This window comes from Lichenostomus cassidix, chromosome 6 (assembly GCF_008360975.1).
Source record: "Lichenostomus cassidix isolate B80296 chromosome 6, HeHo_3.0, whole genome shotgun sequence".
Lineage (NCBI taxonomy): Eukaryota > Metazoa > Chordata > Aves > Passeriformes > Meliphagidae > Lichenostomus > Lichenostomus cassidix.
Window position 1 is genome coordinate 4,139,883 of NC_139487.1, and position 23,516 is coordinate 4,163,398.

Consider the following 23,516-nt stretch of genomic DNA (forward strand, 5'->3'; position numbering starts at 1 on the left):
TACCGGAGCCATAGCACAAGTTGATAATGAGGTGTTCCATCCTGTCAAGAGTCAATGCTGGACTGAGAGGTACACTGCAATTAATTAATGTTATACATGGTGTAAATTTACAGGTGAGTAAGGGCAGGCACTGGCACTTGGGGATACAGAGGCTCCTCAAATGAGGATAAACTGGCTGAAACAGAACTGAAATACAGCTGGGAGTAGGAGGAACACTGTCAGGGATCCAGCTCTGGAGGATTTATTGTTGTAACTGGGTGGAATACAGCCCTTTCTTTAAAAATCATAAACAGTCAGCTACCCAGTTGGAGAGATTCACTAAAACATTCCTCTTCTAAGAGAAGAGTATGTTTAGGAAAGACAGTTACCAAAACTTGTCTGCAGCCCTTGGATTTATTCTCTGAGATAGATGTTTCAACAGAGGAAAGAAAAGGCTGCTTAGCCTATTGTTTACCCAGAGTAATTAACTTGTAACTAAATGTAGTTGATTGTTCTCCTTCACAATAAGACAAACCCACTCACCACCCCCAAGCTTCAAGGGCATCCATAAACATGTACAAAGATTATTCCCTATGTTAGAGGAATGCCCAATATCCCAGAGTCAAAACCAGGTCATACACACACCAACACTCCAGATTTGAATAAACCAGCCCTGTTTCAAATATCTCAAGGCAAGATCTAAATGATTACAGGCATCCTAATATCTGAAAGAGAATGGTATAGGATCTGTTATCCACCATGTGGTAATTTATACAGTGGGCAAAAAAGATTCCAGCTTCCACCAACTTCCATTGGTGAAGTTTTAATTAAAACAACAAGGAAAATACATTGACATCTGGAAGACATAGGCAACATGACAAATTCAACCCAGCCTTGCTGAGGAGAACAGATGCACAAAAGCAAAAACACAAGGCACATACTCAAAAATAAGTCACGTGATTTATGATGATTAAAAGGAGACCACCAGGACATCCTCCCAGGCAGATGTGCCACTCAAAGAAAACCACTCCACAAGGGGAAACAAAATGAGTCACTCACAAGAAGTACTGTTGAATTCTTTTAATAACACTAGGAAAATATCATAGTATTAAAGTCCTGCACGGGATCCTCGGAAGGTTATTTGGGTTGGGATTTCTTTGTGTTTATAAACCAAACTTTGTTTCCCAATTGTGTTTTCTTTTAAGCCAACTATTCCTTTGCAATGGCATTTCCAGTTAAAACACAGCTAACCTATAAATACCTGAATGCCACAACACACACTGTGTGTGTGGGTTTTGTTTTGTTGAAGTCTTAGCAGAAATAACGGGAAATCTACTCAACACAGGGAAGCAAACGTTGATTTGTTAAGCGGGGGATGTAATAGCCAGTAAAGAATACATTGCATACATAATACAGAAGGAAAAAATTATCATCTGGAGTATGTGAAATTACACTGATTTTGCACCTTAAACCTAGTAGAAGTTACTCTGTTGGCCAATACTAATCCACTGAACAAGCAGAATGTTGGTCAGAAGTCTAACGTTTCCTGTACCAGCACAGAGAGAATATAAGCAGTCCATTGCTGTTAAAAGAAAACATGAAATCCAGCTCATGTTTCTGGTTAGGGATCGATTTCTTCAGGAACTACTGTTAACATAACATCTTCGTTGCCCCTGCGAACAACCATGTGCAACGTACTGTCCTTTTTAATAATGTCACTGACATCACTGGCTGAGCTTATCGACTGTCCATTGATGCTTATAATCACATCGTTGTCCTTCAGGCCACCACTGAAAATACAAAGCAGCAATGTGTTATTATAATTGCAGTTTTGTTGTTTAAAAAAAGAAAAAAGAGGATTGTCAGCTTATTTGTATTTCCCACCCAACAGCAGCTGTGCAGACACAGCAGGCATGAGAAAAGCAATCAGAATTCATGAAGCAATGAAGATTACAATAAAGTGCAGAAATCTCAGAATTTGATGGATGTACAAGTTTGATGAATGCCATATTTCGCTGTCTTCAAAGGAATTCCCTATTGCAAGTAGCAGTTAATTCTGCAATAAAGATCCTAGGTGCTGATACTATTATTCTGAATTAATTGCAACAAGGCACACTCATTTAGAGGGGAGATTTCCCAAGCTTTTTTCCCTGAATACATAGCAGAGCAACCTGAGTGGCAGTGTGTGCTAACACATGAGGGATTTCAGTCCCTCCTCTCCATGCACAGCTCACTGGCAGCCACTTCACCCACCCTTTGTTTTAAACCTGAGCAGAGTAAGACAGCTATCCAGCTTGGTCACCAAAAATCACGTGTGTCCTTCTCTCTGCGTGCTGCCCATAGAACCCAGAATCCCTTTTTTTGACCTCAAAAACTGAACTTTCCTGACTCAAAGCCATATGGGTAGAACTGGGGCAGTGTCTGTCCCCGAGCTGGCTGGAGCTGCTCTGTGACCAAGGAACGGCTGGTGAGGGATGCCACAGACCACAACATCTTGACCAGTCTTGCACAACCATCTGGCTCCAAGTTATGGAAACATTAACCAAGACAGATCAGACATGATTCAGCCCTCCAGCATAATCCTTCACAAAACCACAGACCACTCATCGGCCTCTTCCAGCCGCAGAAGGCGCCTGACATGAGTGTCTCCTGCAAGCAGGATGCCCTTGGCCAATATCTGTGACAAACGTGGTCACCTACCGAAGGCATGGCTCAAAACATGTTCATGGAGGAAGTCATGCCTTGGTTTTTCATGGATGAAGCACCTTGATTTGGGTCTGCCTTCACATTAGGTTACATTGCCCCACATTTCTTCTCCCTCTCTGAAGTCCTTCTCCCCTCTTTGCTATTATCCATGCTCCTGTAATGATTTTTCTGCACCTTCAGACTGGACCTGCACATCAAGGCAGCAAGTCCAGTCCCACACTGGAGCAGCCAAATCATTCCTACACATTCCTTCCTCTTACAGACACTCACCAGCTCTGCCTGACCAGCACTGCCAAGAATCATCTACAAACACAGCAACTGTTCACTAGACAGCTAACACAGTTCATCTTACATCCAAACTGTCAAAAAGTCACCATCCAACCACCCTGGCAGCCTTCCTAAGAAGTACTGTATGCCTGCCCCAAGCTGCTTTCTGCCTACATGCCTTTGGTGCCACTTAAGCCTCTTTGTTGCCACAAAGATTTCTCTTAAATGATCACTAGTTTCAGAAAAGCAGCAAGGTTTCCCATTTCCTGCCCTGGATTAGTAAGTGGTTTCCTATCAAGCAAACCCCAAGAGGAAAGTGTCTCCAGCAAAAGCCAGCCAGCCCAGTGCCAGTGACCACAGCCCAGCTGCCAGCCTTGGCCAGACGTGGCACCAACCAGCAGCTCACCTTCCCAGCAAACACTGAGTAATACGAGAAAAAGATCAGTTGTCCAAACTCAAAAGCTCTTCCCAGTAGCATGACCCCTGACAAAACTCTCACATGGAAGAGTGATTTTTGCCAAGAGAGGATTTCAGCCCCAAGGCTGCCAGGGGAGCTGGTGGGTTTGGCCAACATGACTTCCCAAGGTAACCCAAAGCATCTCGTTCGCTCTCCTGCAGAGTTACCAGCAGGGCCACGCAGGGTGTGCATGAAAAAAAAATCCTTATTCAGCACTGGCACTGGTACAACAGATGCCTTGGAAGCAATTGCTGAGAAAAATAAAAAAGGAGTTTTCACACCCCCTGAATGGCTGCCCTTTGGGCCTGGAAGGCTTACAGGGCTTCCCTGCAATACCCTGATACATTTACAATATTGCCCGTCAGGGACCAGGCCGAAACCACAAAACCATTTCCAGCAGACAACCTAATAGCTATCAGATGGTCGTAACTTTGTTAATTTAGTATAATGAAGAAAGCCAGTCAAGCAGGGAACAGCCTCCATCCTCCCCCTCAAGTCCGTGCAGTGGTTTTGAGAAAAAAGTACTTCAACCTACGCTTCAGCTGGTGTTTCTGGAATAACTTCAATAACATAGGCCCCAGAGACAACATCAGGGAAGTCTTTATGGCGATCCTTCAGCTCTCTAGCTTTGCTGAAAAATGAAGAAATAGCAAAAAAAATATTTTGTCAAGACAGGAAAAAGCCCCCCCACGCATTTTTAGTGAAGTTACCTAATATCCACCAGCTGAGGTGGTTTACATATGTTGATACATCACCTCAGCATTCATTTTAACTCGAAGACATTTCTTTCAAGGATTATTACAGTTTTTGCATGCATACAGCTTTTTGATGCTTATTTCTGGTAAAGGAACTAATGTCAATAGATACAGAGGATCAGAGTTAAAACATTTTAAAGCTTTAGAACCAGCAGATCGTAGAATCACAGAATAGCTTTGGTTGGAAGGGACCTTAAAGCCCATCCAGTGCCACCCCCTGCCATGGGCAGGGACACCTTCCACTGTCCCAGGTTGCTCCAAGCCCTGTCCAACCTGGCCTTGGACACTGCCAGGGATCCAGGGGCACCACAGCTTCTCTGGGCACCCTGTGCCAGGGCCTGCCCACCCTCACAGGGAAGATTTTCTTCTTAATATCCAATCTAAACCCACTCTCTGTCAGTTTGAACCCATCCTCCCTTGTCCCATCACTCCAGGCCCCTATAAACAGTTTCTCTCCATCTTTTTTGCAAGCTCCCTTCAAGTACTGGAAGGGTACAATTAGATCACCCCAAAGCTTCTTTTTTCCAGGCTGAACAATCCCAATTCTCTCAGCCTTTCCTGATGGGAGAGTGCTCAATTCCTCTGATCATCTTTGTGGCCTCCTCTGGACCTCCAACAGGTCCATGTCCTTCCTGTGCTGGGGACCCCAGAGCTGGATGCAGAACCCCAGGTTGGGTCTCACCAGAACAGATTAGAGGGACAGAATCACCTCTTGCAATCCTGAACACCTAAAAAACCGCAACCTCGTGTGTTTCAGTGCTTTGTTCTACCTGTGGATCCTGCACAAGGGAAAACTCCTGGTTATTTTTACAGGACATGGCATTACCTGCTCATGAGTCTCTTACAGTTTGAGCACGAATAAGCAAGTCCACACAAAAGCTTCATTTGACATTGAGTAAATTGTTTAATGAAAATAATTTTATAGAAATGGAAGTATGCACGTAGCTGATGTTAAGTCGTGAAAACATACAACAACACGGATAGAACCCCAGGACAAAGTCACAGTCACTAGCTATTCTCTTCTGAAGCATTAAGGAGAAGAAAAAGCCAGGAGTTGTTTAAGAACTATCTCATACGAGAGCCTAGAGGAGAGTTCCACCATGGAGCAGGCGCAGAGAAGGTGGCAAGAGCTGGCAGTGTTCCCCAGCAGCACAGAGACACTCGGTGCTGGCTCGGAGCTCCCGGCGCTCCTGCACATCATGGATCCAAATGCATGCAGAGACCACGCTTGGGAAAGGAGAGGAACCACCAAGCTTACTTACCTGGGAGTTAGGGACATCATTCGTATGCCAATGTATTTCTTTTTGGTTACGGCTTTTCCTGAAAAAAGGAAAACAGGTCTTGGTCAGTCACTCTGATAGAAGAGCCTTGAAGGCTGTTGAATTTTGGGTTTATCAGTGTTTTCACAGAATCACAGAAAGGTAGAGACCTTAAAGGTCACCTAGTTCCAAGCCCCTGCCATAGGCAGTGATGACACCCACTACAGCAGGTTATTTTCATGTTTTCCTATTTTAAAGCAGTGAAGCACAGTACCTTTAGCTTGTCTGTCATGGGATTCCGTTAGGAACTTCTTAATTTTATCGGATGGGATAGCAAATGAGATGCCTGCTGTAACTTTTAATGTGTTAATTCCAATGACTTCACCATCCTAGAGAAATTTTTTAAAAAATCATTATTAGCAAATATGGAACACCTCAAAGATAAATAGATAATTTCTTTCAAGCAGTCACAAAGACAAATTGACACTTCATAGCTGGTTTTCAATTTTCTAAATGTTTGAAGTCTAATTTTTTGAGTCTATTGATAAAACACTACTTAGGAATTCTGGAAAATCAATGTGGATATAAGAGACCAAAGCTGGGCAATTCTCATGCTTGCAACAGATAAGCAGCATATTCTGAATCCAATCTGTGTTTACTTCAGCAAGCAGCACATAAATGATGCACCAGCTGCTCCTGAACCACTATTACATAATAACATAAAGAAAAATTACAATTTACCAAAATCAAAACTTTTCCTGGCAATGTAACTCCAAGAGCTTCAGATAAAACACCTCTGCTGTCATCCCTTCTGAAATCTCAGCAGCTTCTTTCCCTGGTTCATCCCAGATAAAAATTATCCAACTAATTTTTTTAAAGTGAAGGTTAAGTGTGACTGAATCTGTGCTGTGAATTGAGTGGAAAAAAACCCAACCCTGCCAAATCTCCTCCAAGGCAGAGAGTAGTTCTGAGTTTCAATTTGTGCTGTGCCTCCTGAGGATTCAACCCTGCATACCCCCAGGAGACTTGAGAACTCTCACACAGTTGTGTAACCTGCTTTAGCTCATTCTACAATATTGGCAAATAAACCCTAATATCCTGATAAATACATGGGGGTTTTTTTGGTGTGATTCAAAATGAAAGGGTAGACATATTTTAGAAACATTAAGCTGAGTTTCAGTGTGTAGGAAAAAAAAATTGCCAGCAGCAGAGTAAATAAAAGGGGCAAAAACCTCACTTTAAAATGTGATTTTTGCTTTTTGCAAGGCCTGAGCAAAAAACAACATTACACTTGCTTGAAACTATGCAAACCATAAACATCTTAAATATTGAAATCCAAATGTAGCCTTTAGCCAACATAAACACAGACAAGTGATTAGTAAGAACCATGTGAATTTTGTGTAGTCAGCCAGATATTGAAAGCTCTGAATCACATATCTGGTGGGGGGTTTATGCTTTTTCTGTTGGTTTGGGTGGGGTATTTTGTTTTGTTTTTAAATTAAAAAGCCATAAGCTCAACACTGAGTAAACTCAGAGAAACTCTTACCAGATTTACTAGGGGTCCTCCAGAGTTCCCATACTGAAAATAAACATAAGTTAAGAACAAGTTTTAATATTTGCCTCTTAATTTGTTGCCAGCAAAACATAAAAGAAATTTTTGAAATATTTCTGCAGTACTGTTTCCATTGTCTATTAAATATGTGCAATAGAACAGTCTTAAACAGCCAAACCCATTAACTACACTTAAAATCACCCATTTCAGCTGAGCTTTGCAAATGCTTAGTTTTCCTTCTCTTGCCAGATTAAGTTAAGAAAGGCAAGGATTTCCTTTTGTTTTATTAGTGCCACACTAGAAACTGAGAAGATTTTAGGACAGCTCTGGGAGCTGTTAGTGAAGATTTCTTACAAGGCCAAGATTTGAAGCACAAAAACTATTGTTTTGCCTTAATGCAGAACCAAACTTGAATCCTTAAGAATTCCTTTCTGAAAAAGAAGCTTGGCTTCTTTTTCAGAAAATATGATGGATTTCAGAAAGGTATTTATTTGCCAGAGATTATTGCCTCCTCCCTTGCAATCTGCCAGGATTTTGAAGTGAAGGCAGATATTGTGCCTGCTGTGGTTCCTTGGGGGTTTCTAAACAGCAACCAAGAGCCGCTGTGGCGCAGATGTCCAAATTTACGTGGAGAGAAATTCTCCCTGCTCCTAAGAACAGCATCATGGGTGGAATTTCCAGAGCAGCTACTGGAGAAATGTGAGGGCTGAAGGCAGCAGGATCAGAGGGACATACATTGATGATGGCATCTGTCTGGATGTAGTCCATGTCGGAGTTGCGCAGCCCCAGCTCTTTGCCGCCGCGCTGCGTGGTGCTGACGATGCCCGTGGTCACCGTGTTCTGCAGGGAAAAGGGACTGCCAATGGCCACCACGAACTCCCCTGGCCTCAGGTCTGCAGACTGACCGAGCAGAAGAACTGGCAATTTACCCTACAAATAAAAATAGAAAACAAAAAAAAACCAAAAAAAAAACAAAAAAAAAAAAAAAAGAGAAGAGAAAGGGGAATGTTAAGGCGCTGCTCCACTGGCAGAACAAATGTTATGGAAGGATGAATGCATTCACAGGGTAGAGTAAAAGAGAAGCTTTTATCCCTCAGGGATTTTGCTTGTTCTCTTTTCTTTGAGTGTTCTGTGTGGGTTGGTACAGAAACATCCCAAAGAGCATCTGCACTGAAGTGTGGGCTCTTTTTACACTGCAGAACTTTTTCCACAACAGGTACCCATTAAATCAAGAACAATTAAAAGACCAAAGGAATATTTATGCCCTGCTGTACAAAGCAAACATCTGATGATACTAGAAATGAGCCGTTTCCAACACTTCTTGAAATAATTAGCCAGCAGCTGCTGAAGTAAAAATATGATATTGTTTGAGAGCGAACACCAAAGGATCATGAAAGCAACGGACTAAGAGTTTTAAACATGCATGTGTACAGTTAAAAGCATTTTATAATCTCACAAGACACCAGCTAATGTTTCCTCTTATTTTTTTAAACGGAGTATCTCTTCTAAATAATTATATTGTCTCCTACATACACCAATGTCTTCCTCTGAAGATGATAGGATTTAAAGACTTTATGTGATTTTTCTGTTATGACAGTAGGGGTTACTTTCCTTTCAAGATCTTATCTCTAAGCATATTAAATATCGTGTTGTTGAAGACATTCCCACTAAAGCATTTTTAAAATCCAGTAAAGCAAACACTGCATTGTACATCAATTAAAAATAAAAAAAGGGTGGGAAGGTTGGATCCACACATTCTTGCCAATGAATCAAGGGTGTTCTGAAACAGATCATACTTTAAATAAATTTTTTTTTAATGTATCACCTGCCTCTGCAATGCACATTGAGCGCCATTTCTCCCTTTCTTCACACTTTTAAAAGTCAGTCTTTACCCTTACAGTGATGTGACACATTTTTAAATATTTTTGGTTTATCTGCTGTCCAAATGATCCTGACCCTTCCCAGGTAATTTGGCTATGTATTTAATCATGTCACTAGACTCTTTCTATTAGCATCAATAAACTTGGACACGTATAAATACAAGTTTAGACTTAGGGATTTGGAGGATTAAGTTACTGAACCCAAAAATCAAAACAGAAATCTGGAGGCATTTATCTTTTGCTTGGCAAAGCTAACCTGAACCTTGCTTTCCTACAAACTTGACTTACTTCAAAATTGTAAATTTAGGCAAAAAGGGAAAATATTACATGTTTAATTTGGAAACCCAGAGGTAGATCTTTAGGAGTCTTTTGATACCAGCTGTTTAAAAACCTGTATTAATAACTCACCCTTAGGGACAAAAATCCAGTAATATAAAGTAAACCAAATGCCCATCACTTTGTATTTTTCACCTACAGTTTATTTCAAATACCCTAAGACATAGACAATGCCTGCAAAGCAGAAAGTAAAAAATAATGGTATCAGTGATCACTATATGCTGCTGCAAATACAGAAGTTATGGTTTTAATGTTTAACAAGACTGGCCTTGTGTATCCTCTATCCAGCTTTGTTACCATTCCACCAGGGAAATTTTACTCAGATGAGCAGATTGTTTCAATAAAATTCATTGCCAACTCCCAGACAGGATAAGATGCTTTATGGAAACTTATCTTTCAGTCTCCAGACAGCAAGAAAATAATTAAACTAACTGCTGGTTCAACAGAGTAAGCTGGAAGAGCAACAGAACAGGCAGCACAGAAAGGAGCAAAACACTTCCATGTCTAGTTATCTTTCAGAGGAAAGTTTTTACAACCAGCAATACCCTACTAATTAATCATAATTACAAAACCCAGCTCTTATCAGTGCCACAGATAAACCCAACCATGGCTGTGGCTTCGTTCTGGCAAGGATTCAACAGCTCTGCCCAGCTTCCCCATCGTGTTTGCAGCACTGCAGAGATGCAGCAACATCCCAGGGCTGTCCCTGCTCCCAGCCCACTGCCCTGACTGCTAGGGATTGTCCAGGACAGCAGGAATCAGGCAGCTCCCATTAGCTGTGCTGGGAAGCATGCAGCACATGCAGCACAAACAGCCCCATATGGGTATTGTTTGGATCCAGGGAGCACCCTGGCCCTTCCTCCTCTGACCAGATGCTCTTGGGCTTACGTAGCACATGTTTGCAGGATGTCATTGGTCAAGAAGTTTTTTTTTTTCCTTTTGGCACTGCTATTCCTTATTTAAAAAAAAAAAATTAAAAAAACACAAGACAAAAAGTGGCTTTTGTTTGTGCCCCAGTGCACTGAACATGGATACTTTACAGAGAAAGAGGACATTTATCAGCAAATGAAACATAGACCAGCAAAAGAAAACAGAATACTTTTTATTTTTCATTAAAAGGGAAAAAAAAAAAAGACTGGTTGTGTACAAAGTTAAAGATTTATACAAAGTTCCTGAGTTGTAACAACAGTCACAAAGCCGGAATCACATCTGGCAGCAGAGAGAAAATACAGGAACAATCTCTGACTAATACAATTGCTTGTGATTGTGCTGAGGTTTCAAGCCTGTGCTATACTCAGGGTTATACTCACTAGGCTCCAGTTCAAACTCTGCTGCTGTATGGATTGGCTACAGGTCACCCCTGTGATTCAGCATGCCTTCTGGAAAGTCTGGCTAACCTTTCCCTTGCTAGAAACATAAATCCGTTGCAAAAACTGCCTTGTCCTGCACATATTATGAAACACAGCTCTGCAAAACGTGTCCTGCATTCCTGGGCAATTCGTGGCATGGGGCAGAGCACACTAACAGCACTGCGTGGAAATATATTAGTGCCTCTGCAAAACAATGCCATGAAGAATTGTTATGATGAATATGTGTGCTGTAGTGGCTTTAAATTTGGAGGGTTCTCTCTCAAATAGCTTAAAACATTGCTACATTCAGTATTAAATTTTCCATTATTAAAAAAACCCCAAAAACAAACAATAAAACAAACCCAAGTAATTATTTAAATTGTACACGTGGTTTTGAAATGAAACTGGTATAAAACCTATCAAAATCCTGCGATGGGGTGTGAAAAACATCTTTCTGCAGTCCTCAAGAGAACTGGCAATGCCAGACAAGCCCTTCTGGCAGTGTTATCACCAGGATCATGTCAGAACCCCCTCTCTGTGCCCTCACACCCTTCCACTGGCAAGCTCAACCCGAGAAAGTTGAGGAATCCTTGTAAAATGAGTGTGAGTTTAGGGCCCTTAACAACTATACTTAATAAATGCACATTCTTCAATCTTTACATAACGTCTGATGGCCGTCAGGATGATGTAACCACCACCCCAACTCGTGATTTCTCTGGTTAACTACACATTTGCCACAGCAATAATTAAAACTGCCATGCCAAGGACCATGCCTTGCAGCACCAGGGAGCCAGGAACACCCAAACCCAGCTCTCCCAGTGACTCACTGCACAGCCTTGAGCAACAGAAAATGTCTTTTCTACCCCTGTCTTCTCTAATTCCTCCTTTGATGAAGCCTTGGGGCTCTGCTGGATCCATGTTTACTCAATAAAACAAATCTGCAGGCAGGCATTCTGCAAGCACACAGGAATAGGACTAAACATGCAAACCCCTAACTGGCACATGACTCACTGTTTACACCCAGCCGGGGAAGGAGCCATTAATTAGGGTTAATATTTTAAGCCTTTGGCATCCCAAAGGGCTTCAGACGTTTTTATATATGGATTTGACTCAAACCCTGGATAAACACAACTCCCACGGCATGGAGAGTGCACACCACCACAAGAAATGGCTCCATCCAACAATAGGACACAGCTGCTGTGGCATGAGAGAGCAGGGCAGGTCGAGATCAGCATCACCAGCCAGGAGCCAGAGGGAATCACAGAACCATGGAATAATTTAGGTTGGAAAAGGCCTCTGAAATTATTGAGTCCAACCGTTAACCCAGCACTGCCAAGGCCACCACTGACCCACATCCCCCAGGGCCACATCCACATGGATTTAAAATCTCTCCAGGGATGGAGATTCCAACACTGCTGTGGGCAGCTGTGCTAGGGGTGGACAAGCTTTTCTGTGAAGAAAACTGTCCCACTATCCAACCTCCCCTGGCCCAGCCTGAGGCTGTCCCCTCTCCTCCTGTCCCTGTTCCCTGGAGCACAGCCTGACCCCCCGGCTGTCCCCTCCTGTCAGCAGTTGTGCAGAGCCACAAGGTCCCCCTGAGCCTCCTTTGCTCCAGGCTGAGCTCCTTTCCCAGCTCCCTCAGCCTCTCCTGGGGCTCCAGGCCCTTCCCAGCTCCATTTCCTTCCCTGGACACACTCCAGTCCCTCCATGTCCTTTTGCAGTGAGGAGCCCAAAACAGACCCTAGGACTCATGGTGCAGCCCCAGCAGTGCCAGCACAGATGCTCACCTGATGTACATTAGCAGCACAACTTGAGCCAGGTAAAACAAGTGAAATCTGGACAAAACAGCTCTGAAACTAAAAGAAGAGGAAGCACAAAACCACCGCCAGGCACAGCCACTGCCACGGAGAAATGGAAACCAAGAGACAGACAGCCATAACCAGGAGGTGTATTGGTTTGAACCTTTTCACCCATGAAATAAGTGAATGTGTCTCTGTGCTGGCACAGAAAGCAAGTAAATCCCTCCTCTGTTCTGTAATCCCCTTGGTTTGTGGATGGAAAGTCAGGAATTTGCAGGAAGCAGTTTGCAGTTCAATAAACGGATGGAGAGGAGACAAATGTTTTGAGTTCAATTTGTGTTAAACAGCCACAGATCTCCTTCATGCTTTTTATTTTTAGGTGGGAAAGGCACAGATGCTGGTAGGCAACACTAATTCAGCTGTAAGTAACACTGGCAAAAAACTAACTGTCCTGGGAATTGCATTTCTGTTCTGACTAATGAAACTATTCAGCTTTCAGAATACGTTATGGCAAAATAAAAACACGAGCCATGAGCATATAAAAATATAGAGTATCATCTACAATCTAGAAATTGCTTGACAGAGAGCCAAAGAAAACGAAAAACCTAAGCTGAACGCATTACAAGCCTCCAAAAGTATTTCATCTATAGTTAGAAAAGCAAAACTGAGTCTCCTCATCTAAATATGGAGCATGGGAAGCATGCAGGAAAAAAAAAAGAAGAAAAGGATGAAGTGTTGTTTTGATATGTCACCAGGTTTTCAATTGCCTGGCAAGAGATCGCTGTTCTCTCTTAAAAATAAAATAAAAATGAAATTACACTAAAAAAAGAACTTAAATAAAATCAAAATAGTAATAAAAAATTGCTGGTGCTGGCACACCTGCCCTGCAGATGTGTGAGTGTTTTGCTGCATGGGAAGCTGGACCAGCACACTGCCCCCACAGTGAGGGCTACTAGAAGCTGAAGATGGCAGGAAACCACTGCTGCCTAAAGTGATGAATAAACAGGAGTTAAGAACCAAGCATTTTACAAGCTATTTCATTTCTATGGATCCTGAAGACTTCTGGAAGCAATATGTGGGCTTCCTCAGGCTCTCAAGAGGAAGCAACATTTATCCAGCGACAGATTTCAAAGCGAAATAGCATTTCAGAGAAGCCACTTACATCTGGTACCCAAGTAGTTTGTTTTTTCAAAATGTAGGCTATTAAAACATTGATGCATCAACAGGAAAATTTGCTTTCCTGCCTCCTCCAGTTTGTACACACAGGGGAAAAGAGCAAATCCCCTCTGACCACAAAGATACAGACACTCATTGCCTCAGGAAACCACCAGAGGAACGAGGGCAGAAGGTCTTGTTGACTTAAAAGTGTCAGACTAAGTGTTTATTAATAAGATGCAGGAGAAACCTTGAGCTGAAGGGTTCAGCTGCAGGGCTGAAATGCCACACAGATTAGAGATGGGTCACAAGCCACTGCTGCTGCATCACACAGGTGCCAAATCCTGTCTGGGATAAAGAGCCAGGATCTGGCAACCCTGAGGAGCAAAAATCTTCAGGACTGGCATGTCTTCCATGACACAGGGGTGATTTCAGTGTCTCATGGCTGGTTTTTAAGCACATTGAAAAAAGAAACACCTCGAAAGAAAGCCATTCACCATGCTCCTCCCTTCAGTGCCAAACCACAGACATCAGTGCTGTGGGAAGAGTTCGATTTCCAGGGGTGAAAACAGTCTCCTGACAAAAACCACCTCCATCTTCCACTGCTTTTGGATTCCAGTTTCCATTTGGGTGAGGGCACAAAGTTCTATTTCAATTCTGCCCCCTATTAACCCTGATGTTGTCCATTAAACCACCCTGAAATTCCCTCCCCTCCTTGTGGTGTTTATTTTTCAGCAGCTGTATCACACATTCTGATTTAACAAGGTAGTTATTTGCCTTGAGATGAATTCCACAATCCAGCTCTGCCAGCAAAAAGCATCTGCTCCCTTTGGAGTGTTGTGCAATAGTTTTGATGGGTTTCACACTCGCTGCAATATCACACGTGCCACGCAGGACAGATTATTTATTTCACCATTCATCCCTGCATATGCTGCCAATAATCCAATTTTTTCCAGGGAAGTCTTATAAATTTTACATGTTCATATCCAAGTTGTCTGCAGCTGCACTGTTCCTTTCTAGTGCTGTGGTCTCTTCACTATATTTGGAAGGATATTTAGATTGGTTTCACGGCTACCACATTGATTCCAATCTTACTTCCTACTTTCAACACTCCAGCAAACTGCTCTGTGTCGCTACAGACATGAGAAACACTGTTGCTCTCTTTTATAGACTGTAAAAACAAGCACATTTTAGGATTGGAACAACTACCCCAAGGTTTCTGTTCCTCATTGACTGCAAGATGTTTTTCCACAGAGAAGAATTCAATCAGGGAAACAGTTCATCCTGACTGGTGCCCAGATTTTACCACCTTCTTTCATTTCCTCAGCAAAGCCACATTAGTTCTAGTAATGTCTTTGGCCAGATGTTCACACCTTAAAGAAAAACAGCATTCAGGCTGCTGCAAAATCTGAACAGCTTTAGGAATACCAGCTGACAGCCTGATCCCATACTTCAAGCCCAGCTCTGTTCCTAACCACAGAGCATTCTTCACCCTTCAGATCCTGCCTTAACATGCCACACAAAAAAAGAAGAAAAGAATCCTTCTTCATCTTTGATGTCACCTTCAAATAATTTATTCCAAATGAAGAACTTTGCCTCTTACTTCAGAAAAATTCTTCGGGATGCTTTTCATGCCATATCCAGATTTTTAAAGGGTCATTTGTACCATCCCACTGACTTCTTTAGCCAGCAAATACATTTCAAATTCAACAAATTATTACCTCTGTGATTTTAAAAAGTCTTTGATGCATCTGAATGACTGCAAGGCATTTCAATGCAAAAAGGGAAGCTCCAACAGTGAGCTTGAAAGGGATATATAAAAATGTTCCACAAAAGTTCACTTTGAGAATCGATTTCTCTGCTGATTGTATTTCCATTTTAACTTTTTTTTGTGAACACATAAAGTTGTGTTTCTAATTCTCCAAATCGACCCCTGTTGTGAGAACAGAGGTGCCTCAGCCCTCACCTTGAACTGGGATTCCCCAGTGCCATGTTACTGGTCCTACCTGGAAATCTGTGTCTCCCATCCCATTGAATTTTCCCCAAGGCTTCTCAAAAGTATCCTGATCTGCAATGGGAGAGGCCAGGAGAAGGACAACACCCAAGGCACTGGGTTTTACAGCTGATAAGATGCTTGCCAAGGGCATATCAGACCAATTCCAGCCCTGTTTAGCAGTGATTTCCACCACAAGCAGCTCAGCTGGATGAATTCCCTTTTTTCCAAGCTGCTTCCAGTCTTCCAGGTTCTCCCTTCCCACAAGGAGCTTCCCAGGGAAATTTGGAGTAATTTCCTTAGGGTTTCAAATAGCACTCAACCCCATGTCTGCCCTTTTCCTGAGTCCTCAGAATGATCCATCAATCAGTTCAGTGTCTCCTCTCTGACTCCCACCTCTCTTCTCTGAAATTCCTGCTGCTCCAAGTCCTCTGCTCACCACCTTCCTCTGGTCTGCTCTCCCCACCACGTTGTTCTTCCAATCTTAAAGCACTTTTCCAGCTGTCCTTCACTCCCTGCCATATCCTGCTCATCCTAATGCTGCCAGAGCTCATCCTGGGGATCTTTCCCTTTGCTTTGTTACTGCTTTTGCTTATTTTGAGACAAAAATGAGAAAATAAGCAACCCCATAAAAACAGGAATAAAAACAACACAGCAAAAGCGTTACTGGTACTGCTCAGTTTTTCTGCCTGGTTGCTGTTAAGAAGCTTTTAAAAAGGAAAAAGAAGAAAGCTTTTAAATGATAAAGGGGGCAAGAGAGCAGCAGGAGCACTTCATATCTCAGGTCATCCAAGAGTTCTGCGTTAGGCGTCTCATTTAGCCATGAACTCTGGCACAAACACTCCTGACCTCACTGGGGAATAGGGCTGGACTAAAACAACACTGCAACATCTACACATTTTTGAGCCATGTGTTTCAAATGAAATGTTCTTGCTCTTCAGACTTGGAGGTCATTAGCTGACAGACCAAATGAGGGAAGCCAACATGAGCAGCACCCCAAACTGCCACATTCAGCTGGTTGCATCTCCATTACACAGCATTTCCACACAATATTGCGCTTGCCACGTGTGCAGAACCTCCTGACAGCTTTTCTGCTGGGGCAGGAGGCACAGCAATGCTGACAGATGAACATTTGATATGGAGGAAGAATATGGATGGGAAGCTGCTCAGAAAACCACTTGCAGTGTGAGAGCATCTTTCCAAGCTGGCTTAATGTCCATGTTCCAAGATGCTCCCCAAGGTATTTTCCATTTTAATATCTACATCAGCCAGGGACAAATGTATCCTCTAAAAGCAATTTGTGACTTCAGTATAGGCACTCAAGACAGACTCAAGAAGCAAAACATCCCCATTTCTTCTCTGATATATCAGTTAAAATGTGTGCAAACCAGCCAGCAAAGGGGGTGTTGCTTTTTATTTTGATAAAAAAGTGCTATGTAATACTTCCACTACACTGAGAGGTGACAAAATTAACCACTACCACCCACAAACTCTGCTTTTAAAAATGTATATCCAACTAGTTCATATATTCTCTACAACCCATCCCAGTAAACTATTTGCTTTTCCTTCAAACCTGAAAATCAGCAACAGTTTTTGGAAAGGAGGATACTAAATTAGAGGAATAAAATGTGTCTTGCTTTAACGACTCACCTGAGAATCTATTTTAATTAGTGCAATGTCTGCTTTCTCATCAACATCTTTGATTTTAGCTTCATATGTTTCCCCATTCTTCAGCTCCACCTTCACCCTGTTCTTGTTGGTGACCACATGGGCGTTGGTCACTATCAGCCCATCTTCAGAGACTATGAACCCCGAGCCACTGGCAACAGGAATCTCCCTCTTGGAATAAGGAAGTCTAAAAGACAAGAGAAATAAAATTTTTATTGCTGAAAAAAGAAGCACAAATCACTCCAAATAACACACAGCTGAAAATTGAGTTTGGTGAGTTTTAATGTTTTAAGATATCTGCTGCTACTCTCTTTAAGAAGATAAAGCACATCCAGTAGTTTAACTATTTTTTTTTCCATGACTCTGAAATTATCCTTAAATCTCCAGCATGACAAATATTTATTATCTCAAAACCTCTTTGCTATTTCATAGCATCAATCATCATTTCTGGCAAGCTGGCAGCTGTTTGCAAGAATACAAAAAAAAAAAAAAAGAGAGAAATCAAGACTGGGCATCTTGTTTACTTGCGAAATAATTCAATGTGAACCACAGCAGGAGCGATCTTCTCCACCACATCTGCAATAAAGTTGTATTTGTGCCTCAGGCTGTTCGGATATTCTTGGCCTGAAATAGAAACAGAGGACGTGTCATGAGTTCTTCAAGTGACTGCAGGAGGCTCATTGCAAAACACCTGAATTAAAAAAGCTCCGAGTGGCTATCTTTCCCTTCCTTAAAAGTCATCTGCAGCATGACCCCTGGCACTAGGTTTCCCTCCTGCCTCTCTGCACAGAGGCAGAATGCTTTATCCTCAGGACAAAGGATCCATGAAACCTCCTGGGCTGGAGTGCACCCCACTGGGCCATGGGGCAGCATGGCTTCATCCCATCCATCCCACGGTGGTGCCCAGGGATGAGGCACTGGAGGAGCACAGGGTTTATTCCCTGTCTGCACCACCCACTCTCCCTTTGTGAAAAGGATTTTGTACTCTGATGCCTCCATTGCTGCTCTCCTTTTCTGGATGGTCTACTTAGCTTGTATGGTCTTCTTGGATTAAACAAACGAGCTCTGTTCCTCTGCCAAAATACGCCTTCTCGGAGGTTTTTGAAGTCTCAGGCTGCTGCATTTGTAAAATGCCGAGGACACCGAGGTCCTGACCCCAGTGCAAGTCCTCAGCAGCTGCTGAGAGAGTTTAACTCTGCTGCAAGGTTGGGCTTCCTTTCCCACCAATGTCCCCACTCAGCCTGGCCCAGCAGCCCCTGCCTGGCACCCACTCGTGGTGGAAACACCTTCCACACACCCCACACAAATCCACTCCAGGTATCCTTTCCCCTGGTGACCCTGAGACCCATCAGCTCCACAGAGGGGTGATCCCACCCTGCTCTGGAGTTACTGAGCCACCCCCAGGGCTATAAAACAGATATAACAACACACTGGGACAATGGGACAGCAAGGCTCTGCATTCCTGGGCAGTGCTGGAACAAAAGCTCATGGTCACTGAGTATTCAAGAGGGGCCAGTGGGATTTTCAAAAGCAACTGGATACCCAGCTCCCATTGTGGTCGACAGAGAAACCTGTCTGCACCAAGGGATGACTAAAAATCTCTGGGAAAAACTCATGATTCTGAGACAGCTTCTCCTTCTCAAGCAGCTCAAGGGCAAAACATGCCTCTATAAAAATGGGAGCAGCTATGCAAATGGGGAACACCCCAAAGAGTTGTCTGTAATCCTTTAGAGGCAAGCAACACCCTCTGTTTTCAGTTTTATCTGCTGCATCCATCTCACATCATACAGGCACAAGCCAAGCCTGTAAGAGACTTTCAGAGGAGTATTAATGCCTTGTGCTGCTCCCATCCATCTTTGCCATTTGGCTTCTAAATCCGTGCAGAGATTAAAGCAATAAGCAGCTTGTGGATGCTGTAAGTGCCTTTGATGGTGTAAGAGGACGATTTATTTGCAGATTCACAGGAGACCAAGGACTATCTCATAAAACCATCCCAATACTGAAACCCTGAATGCCCTTTGCTATTGGATAAACCAGAGTGGAAAACCATGCAAATTTTTAAGTACACACTGGAGGCAATAACGACTTGGGAACAAAATGCCACTGCTTTGAACACTAGCAAGACACTGGTTTGATTCAGGGGAAACACGTTCCAGGTGACTTCCCAATGCCAACATGCTGCCCTCATGCCCTCAACCCAAACACTATCTGTCACTCAAGAGCAGGCTTTTTTCTTATTTATACCCTGTGAAATATCTAAAGAGCTTTTAAATGCAGCCAGGCATGAGCAGCCACAGCAGCAACCACAAAATCCGCTGTGAGGTTTCGGAAATGTTTTTCTGCTTTATGAAGCAGGAGCATCGATCAGGAAACTTTTGTCCTCACCTACTCTTTTCCTCAAGAGTATTCTGTGCTTCCTGATTTACACACGAGCTGTTGCCCTTGGGTTTTTACCCCAGAGAGGAATAAGGGCTTGCTGATTGAGAAATATCAATTTACCAAAGGATTTATATTCCCTATTAGAAATATTCAGTATTAAACAAGTCAGGGCCTCACTGTAAAGCTGACAACTACCATGGGGATGGTTTGGAAAACTTCTACAATGAGAACTGCAGTTTGGAACTATCCACTCGCATTAAATAGGTGCTTGGACAGATTATCAGATGGGATTAACGTGGTGCTGAGCTAAAACACCACAGGGCACTGCTGTATCCATCGACATGCTTTTTGATCACTGCTTATAAAATGATTTCATCTCAGCTGCAATGCTGTGGACATCCAAAGGTCACATCCTGCCCTTGGGAAAAAAAAAAAAAAAGCTCCACGGATGAGGGAACTGCACAGGAAAAGCACAGCTTTTCTTCATGCCTTCAATCTTTTTTTGCTTTTAGCTACTGAAGAAGAAAAAGGATGCCCAGGCTGTACATGGTGAGACTGCTAATACTTCACCTCGGCGCTGCCTTCCCTTGGAACTGGAGCCTAAAAAAGCCAGGATTTCACAGGCAACAGTATTTTGTGCACAATCTGCCTCCTCAGGCAGTCCCAAACTCAACTGCAGAGTGAAAAAAAAAGTTCAGAATATCATATTTTGAAAAAGTTAGGTAATAAATACTAATTCATGGCATACTGACCCAAAAGCTCCCAGCAGCTGGCCACGCCTGCCTATTGCTTATGTATTAGGAATTCCTGCATTGTGTAACATAGTTTTGCAACAGCTCTTGAACCACTGCCCATTTAAATGGAAAACATACCTATTTAAAGCAAATAAACAACAGTCAAAGTACTATTCTGATGAATTCATTGATGAATGTTAACAAAAAAGTTCCTGTCAACTGGTCTTTACCATCAACATAAAATATGAAGGCTGTAGCAGAAATATTAGTGCATTAAAAATTTCTTCTATCACTGAGATAAAGTATAATGAGGGGCAAAAATGAGACCAAAATGAGCATGCATGTCATTTGCATGTTATGTACATACTTAATGCTCTGCACAGCTAATTGCTCTTTGGGATTACTGAGCCTCATATGGGGAGCAACTGATCTTTCCTACGAGAAACAACCACTGTGTGAAATTTTATCTGAGGTTTGAACCTAGACAAAAGCTACTATGTGGAAGCCTAAACTGCCTTAAAAAAACAATTTTACAAATTAAATATGAGCAGATGCTCATTCCTCAACCACTACAGGGCAGTGTCCAGCCATCAACAGCCACTGTAGAAAATAGCAGTGAAATTGAGAACTTCACCATTCACTTTCCTCTTCTCTCTTACACATATATTTTCCAGCTGTACCAATAACTCAGGGTCTCAGCAGAAAATGTACGTTTTGGTTTTTTTGTTTAAGGGGATTTTTTTTTTGTGGGGTTGTTGTTGCTTTGGCTTGTTTTTAAATCATTGAGAGTTGGGCTTGAATAAAGCTCTAGATCCTAAATACCTTCAGGCTCTGACGTCCAAATCTTCCCAGACTGCTCCTCTTTCTATTTATATGCTGTGATTATTGTGTTTTGTAACATTTTTATTGAACTATTGCACAATGCCCTAAATGCCCACGAGCATGGCTAAGAAACCTTTATTAATGACATTGTAAAGATGTTTGCTGTGAATTCTGTTAATGACTTAAAAAAAAAAAACCCTTAAAAGTATAAATAGGTTATAGCATGAAGAATTCCCAAGGCAACTAATTCTTCAAGGACTTCAAAGGTGTGCTGGCTGCCAGCCCTGAAATGAAAAGGCAAATCTCTGCCAACTGGCATTAACAGGGCTAATAATCAGTAAACAGACTGCTAGGAGAGCAAGACAGAGTACCAAGCCATGAAAAAAAGCACACCCAGCTGTAAACAGCTGAAGTAATTTGGTTTCATAAAGAGAAGCCAAAAAGCAAATTAAGATCTGGGTTCTGGTTAGGTCATTACTCAAAGTGGCATCGATGCAAGGATGCTTACAGCTCTCACATGCTGCTTTTGGGGGTTATTTTGAGCTGAACTGAAGAGATGCCTTGGAGATAGAAATCTCACCAAAGTAACCTCTCCCTTCTGTTGGGAGAGCTGTGTCTGCTGCTCTGGAAGAGCTCCTCTTGGCACAGAGAAGAGAGAAGGTTTTCAAACAAAGTTTTAGGCACATCTCAGTCACATATGGGTCTTTTCCCACCCAATTTTCAGCCATTTTCCTCTTTTCAAAAAGGGGGTTCTTCTCTCCTTCATCAGGGCCTTCCTACTGACTGAAGTTAGAACCAACACAATTATCCCATTAATGGCACTTTTTCTCTTAGACAGGACAGGGGAAAAAGCACATCCCAGAAAGTCTCTCCCTGCCACTTTTACTGAAGGGCTGAAGTTTATGGGATAACTGAAGATATTAAGCTACCCAGGCTGCTGAAAATAGATTCTTTCCTCCTGCACTCACCACTGGCTTAAAAACATATTTAAGCCACACACAAGGGTCTGGAAGCATGGCTTGGGTTTGGGATTCTCTGCAGAACGAAACCAAAAGAGCCCCAGCACTCCCAAAACCTCTGGGCTGCCAGAACCAGTGACTACTGACACAGACCACAAACCAAGTTTTGCTTGGAGAACTTCCACCCTCCCAAATAAAGCTCCAACTGCTGGTGTTTGTACAAACTTCCATTCATGCCATACAAAAACCTTCAAACCTCTGGCTGTGGAGACAAAAAAACTCCAGCAAAGGTGCTCAGCTCTCGCTGAAAACAGGGGGATCAGTCAGCAAGCCCTGCTGGAGAGAGACAAGGAAAAAGTGTGGGAATCTGCCGCCACACTTTCTTTTTTTAAATTACACAAAACTGCAAGCCTAAATATTCCACTTCCTATTCAAGGATAAATTGTGTAATTCGCCAAAAAAAGGGAATTACGCAATGAAAACACTAAGAAAATAAGAAACAACATTCTACGTGTCACAGGCAATTTGCTCAAGAGCAACTCTTAGGTCATTGGAGGGAATTTTGAGAGGTCTAAACCACAGCACCTTGTTAATAGAGATGCTATTGCATCAGTTATTTTTCCCCCTGTATAATCCATGGAGAAACTCAAGACACTTCACGGATTTCTGGGAGGAAAATCTGTATTCCTGTGACATCCCTACAAGCAAAGATATTTTCATAGCCCTAAATAATGGTAGAATAAAATGCTTGAAGTCTTTCCCAACAGCAAACTGCACAAATCTGGTCTTCACTTAAAATGTTTCCTGCAGCAAGAACCACTGTGAGATTAAAGTGAGGATTTTAAGTTAAATTGCTATTTGGCCACAAATGCACACGTGCAAAGGGAAACTAAAGTCCATTTTCATCGTCATAATATTTAGATGATCAATTCTTTCTTGGCAGCCTTTACCAAGGACTTTGTATTTTCCCTGCTAATCCAAAAGCATAAACCCATTCATTTTAATCACCGAATTTAAATAAACCAAAGGCAGCTGCCAACCTAAACAAGACAGGGAATCTACACCAAGTCCATAGAACAGAACAGCTCTCAATTTAATGGTAACACAGCACAGTTTTCAGAGCAACGTGTGGTCGCTCATATAACAAAAGCACATTTGAGAAACAAAATGAAGGTGAAAGAATTTCAGGTTTTAATTTATATTCTTCTGATACTCTACTGGCCACAAATTAATGCTTGCCCTGAGCAGAGCTCAAGAGGGAAAGGAGTTGGAAATGCAAATGTAGGCGTAAGTAAAAGCAGATATTGGCAACACAAGAATGTTTCCAATATCTTCTGTTCCACCCCTGGAAGTGTCCAAGGCCAGATTGGACAGGGCTTGGAGCAGCCTGGGATAGTGGAAATGTCCCTGCCCATGGCAGGGGGTGGAAAGGGATGATCTCTAAGGTCCCTTCCAACCCAAACCACT

General features: G+C 42.5%; 1 protein-coding gene across 2 annotated transcripts in view; it reads right to left on the minus strand.

Moving 5' to 3' along the window:
• Positions 1–1,044: 1,044 nt before the first annotated feature.
• The window catches only part of HTRA1 (HtrA serine peptidase 1), a 31,215-nt gene continuing 8,743 nt past the window's right edge, over positions 1,045–23,516 (minus strand). The window contains exons 2-9 of one of the 2 annotated variants that reach the window (XM_085064663.1): positions 17,680–17,779; positions 17,138–17,342; positions 7,711–7,905; positions 6,970–7,002; positions 5,698–5,812; positions 5,427–5,484; positions 3,945–4,031; positions 1,045–1,769 (exon numbers count right to left, since the gene is read on the minus strand). In XM_085064663.1, coding sequence (XP_084920789.1) covers positions 1,601–1,769; positions 3,945–4,031; positions 5,427–5,484; positions 5,698–5,812; positions 6,970–7,002; positions 7,711–7,905; positions 17,138–17,342; positions 17,680–17,779 — 962 coding nt within the window. In that variant the 3' untranslated portion in view covers positions 1,045–1,600. Of the gene's footprint in view, positions 1,770–3,944; positions 4,041–5,426; positions 5,485–5,697; positions 5,813–6,969; positions 7,003–7,710; positions 7,906–17,137; positions 17,343–17,679; positions 17,780–23,516 lie in introns of both variants that reach the window. The other variant, XM_085064662.1, reaches the window with a different exon arrangement.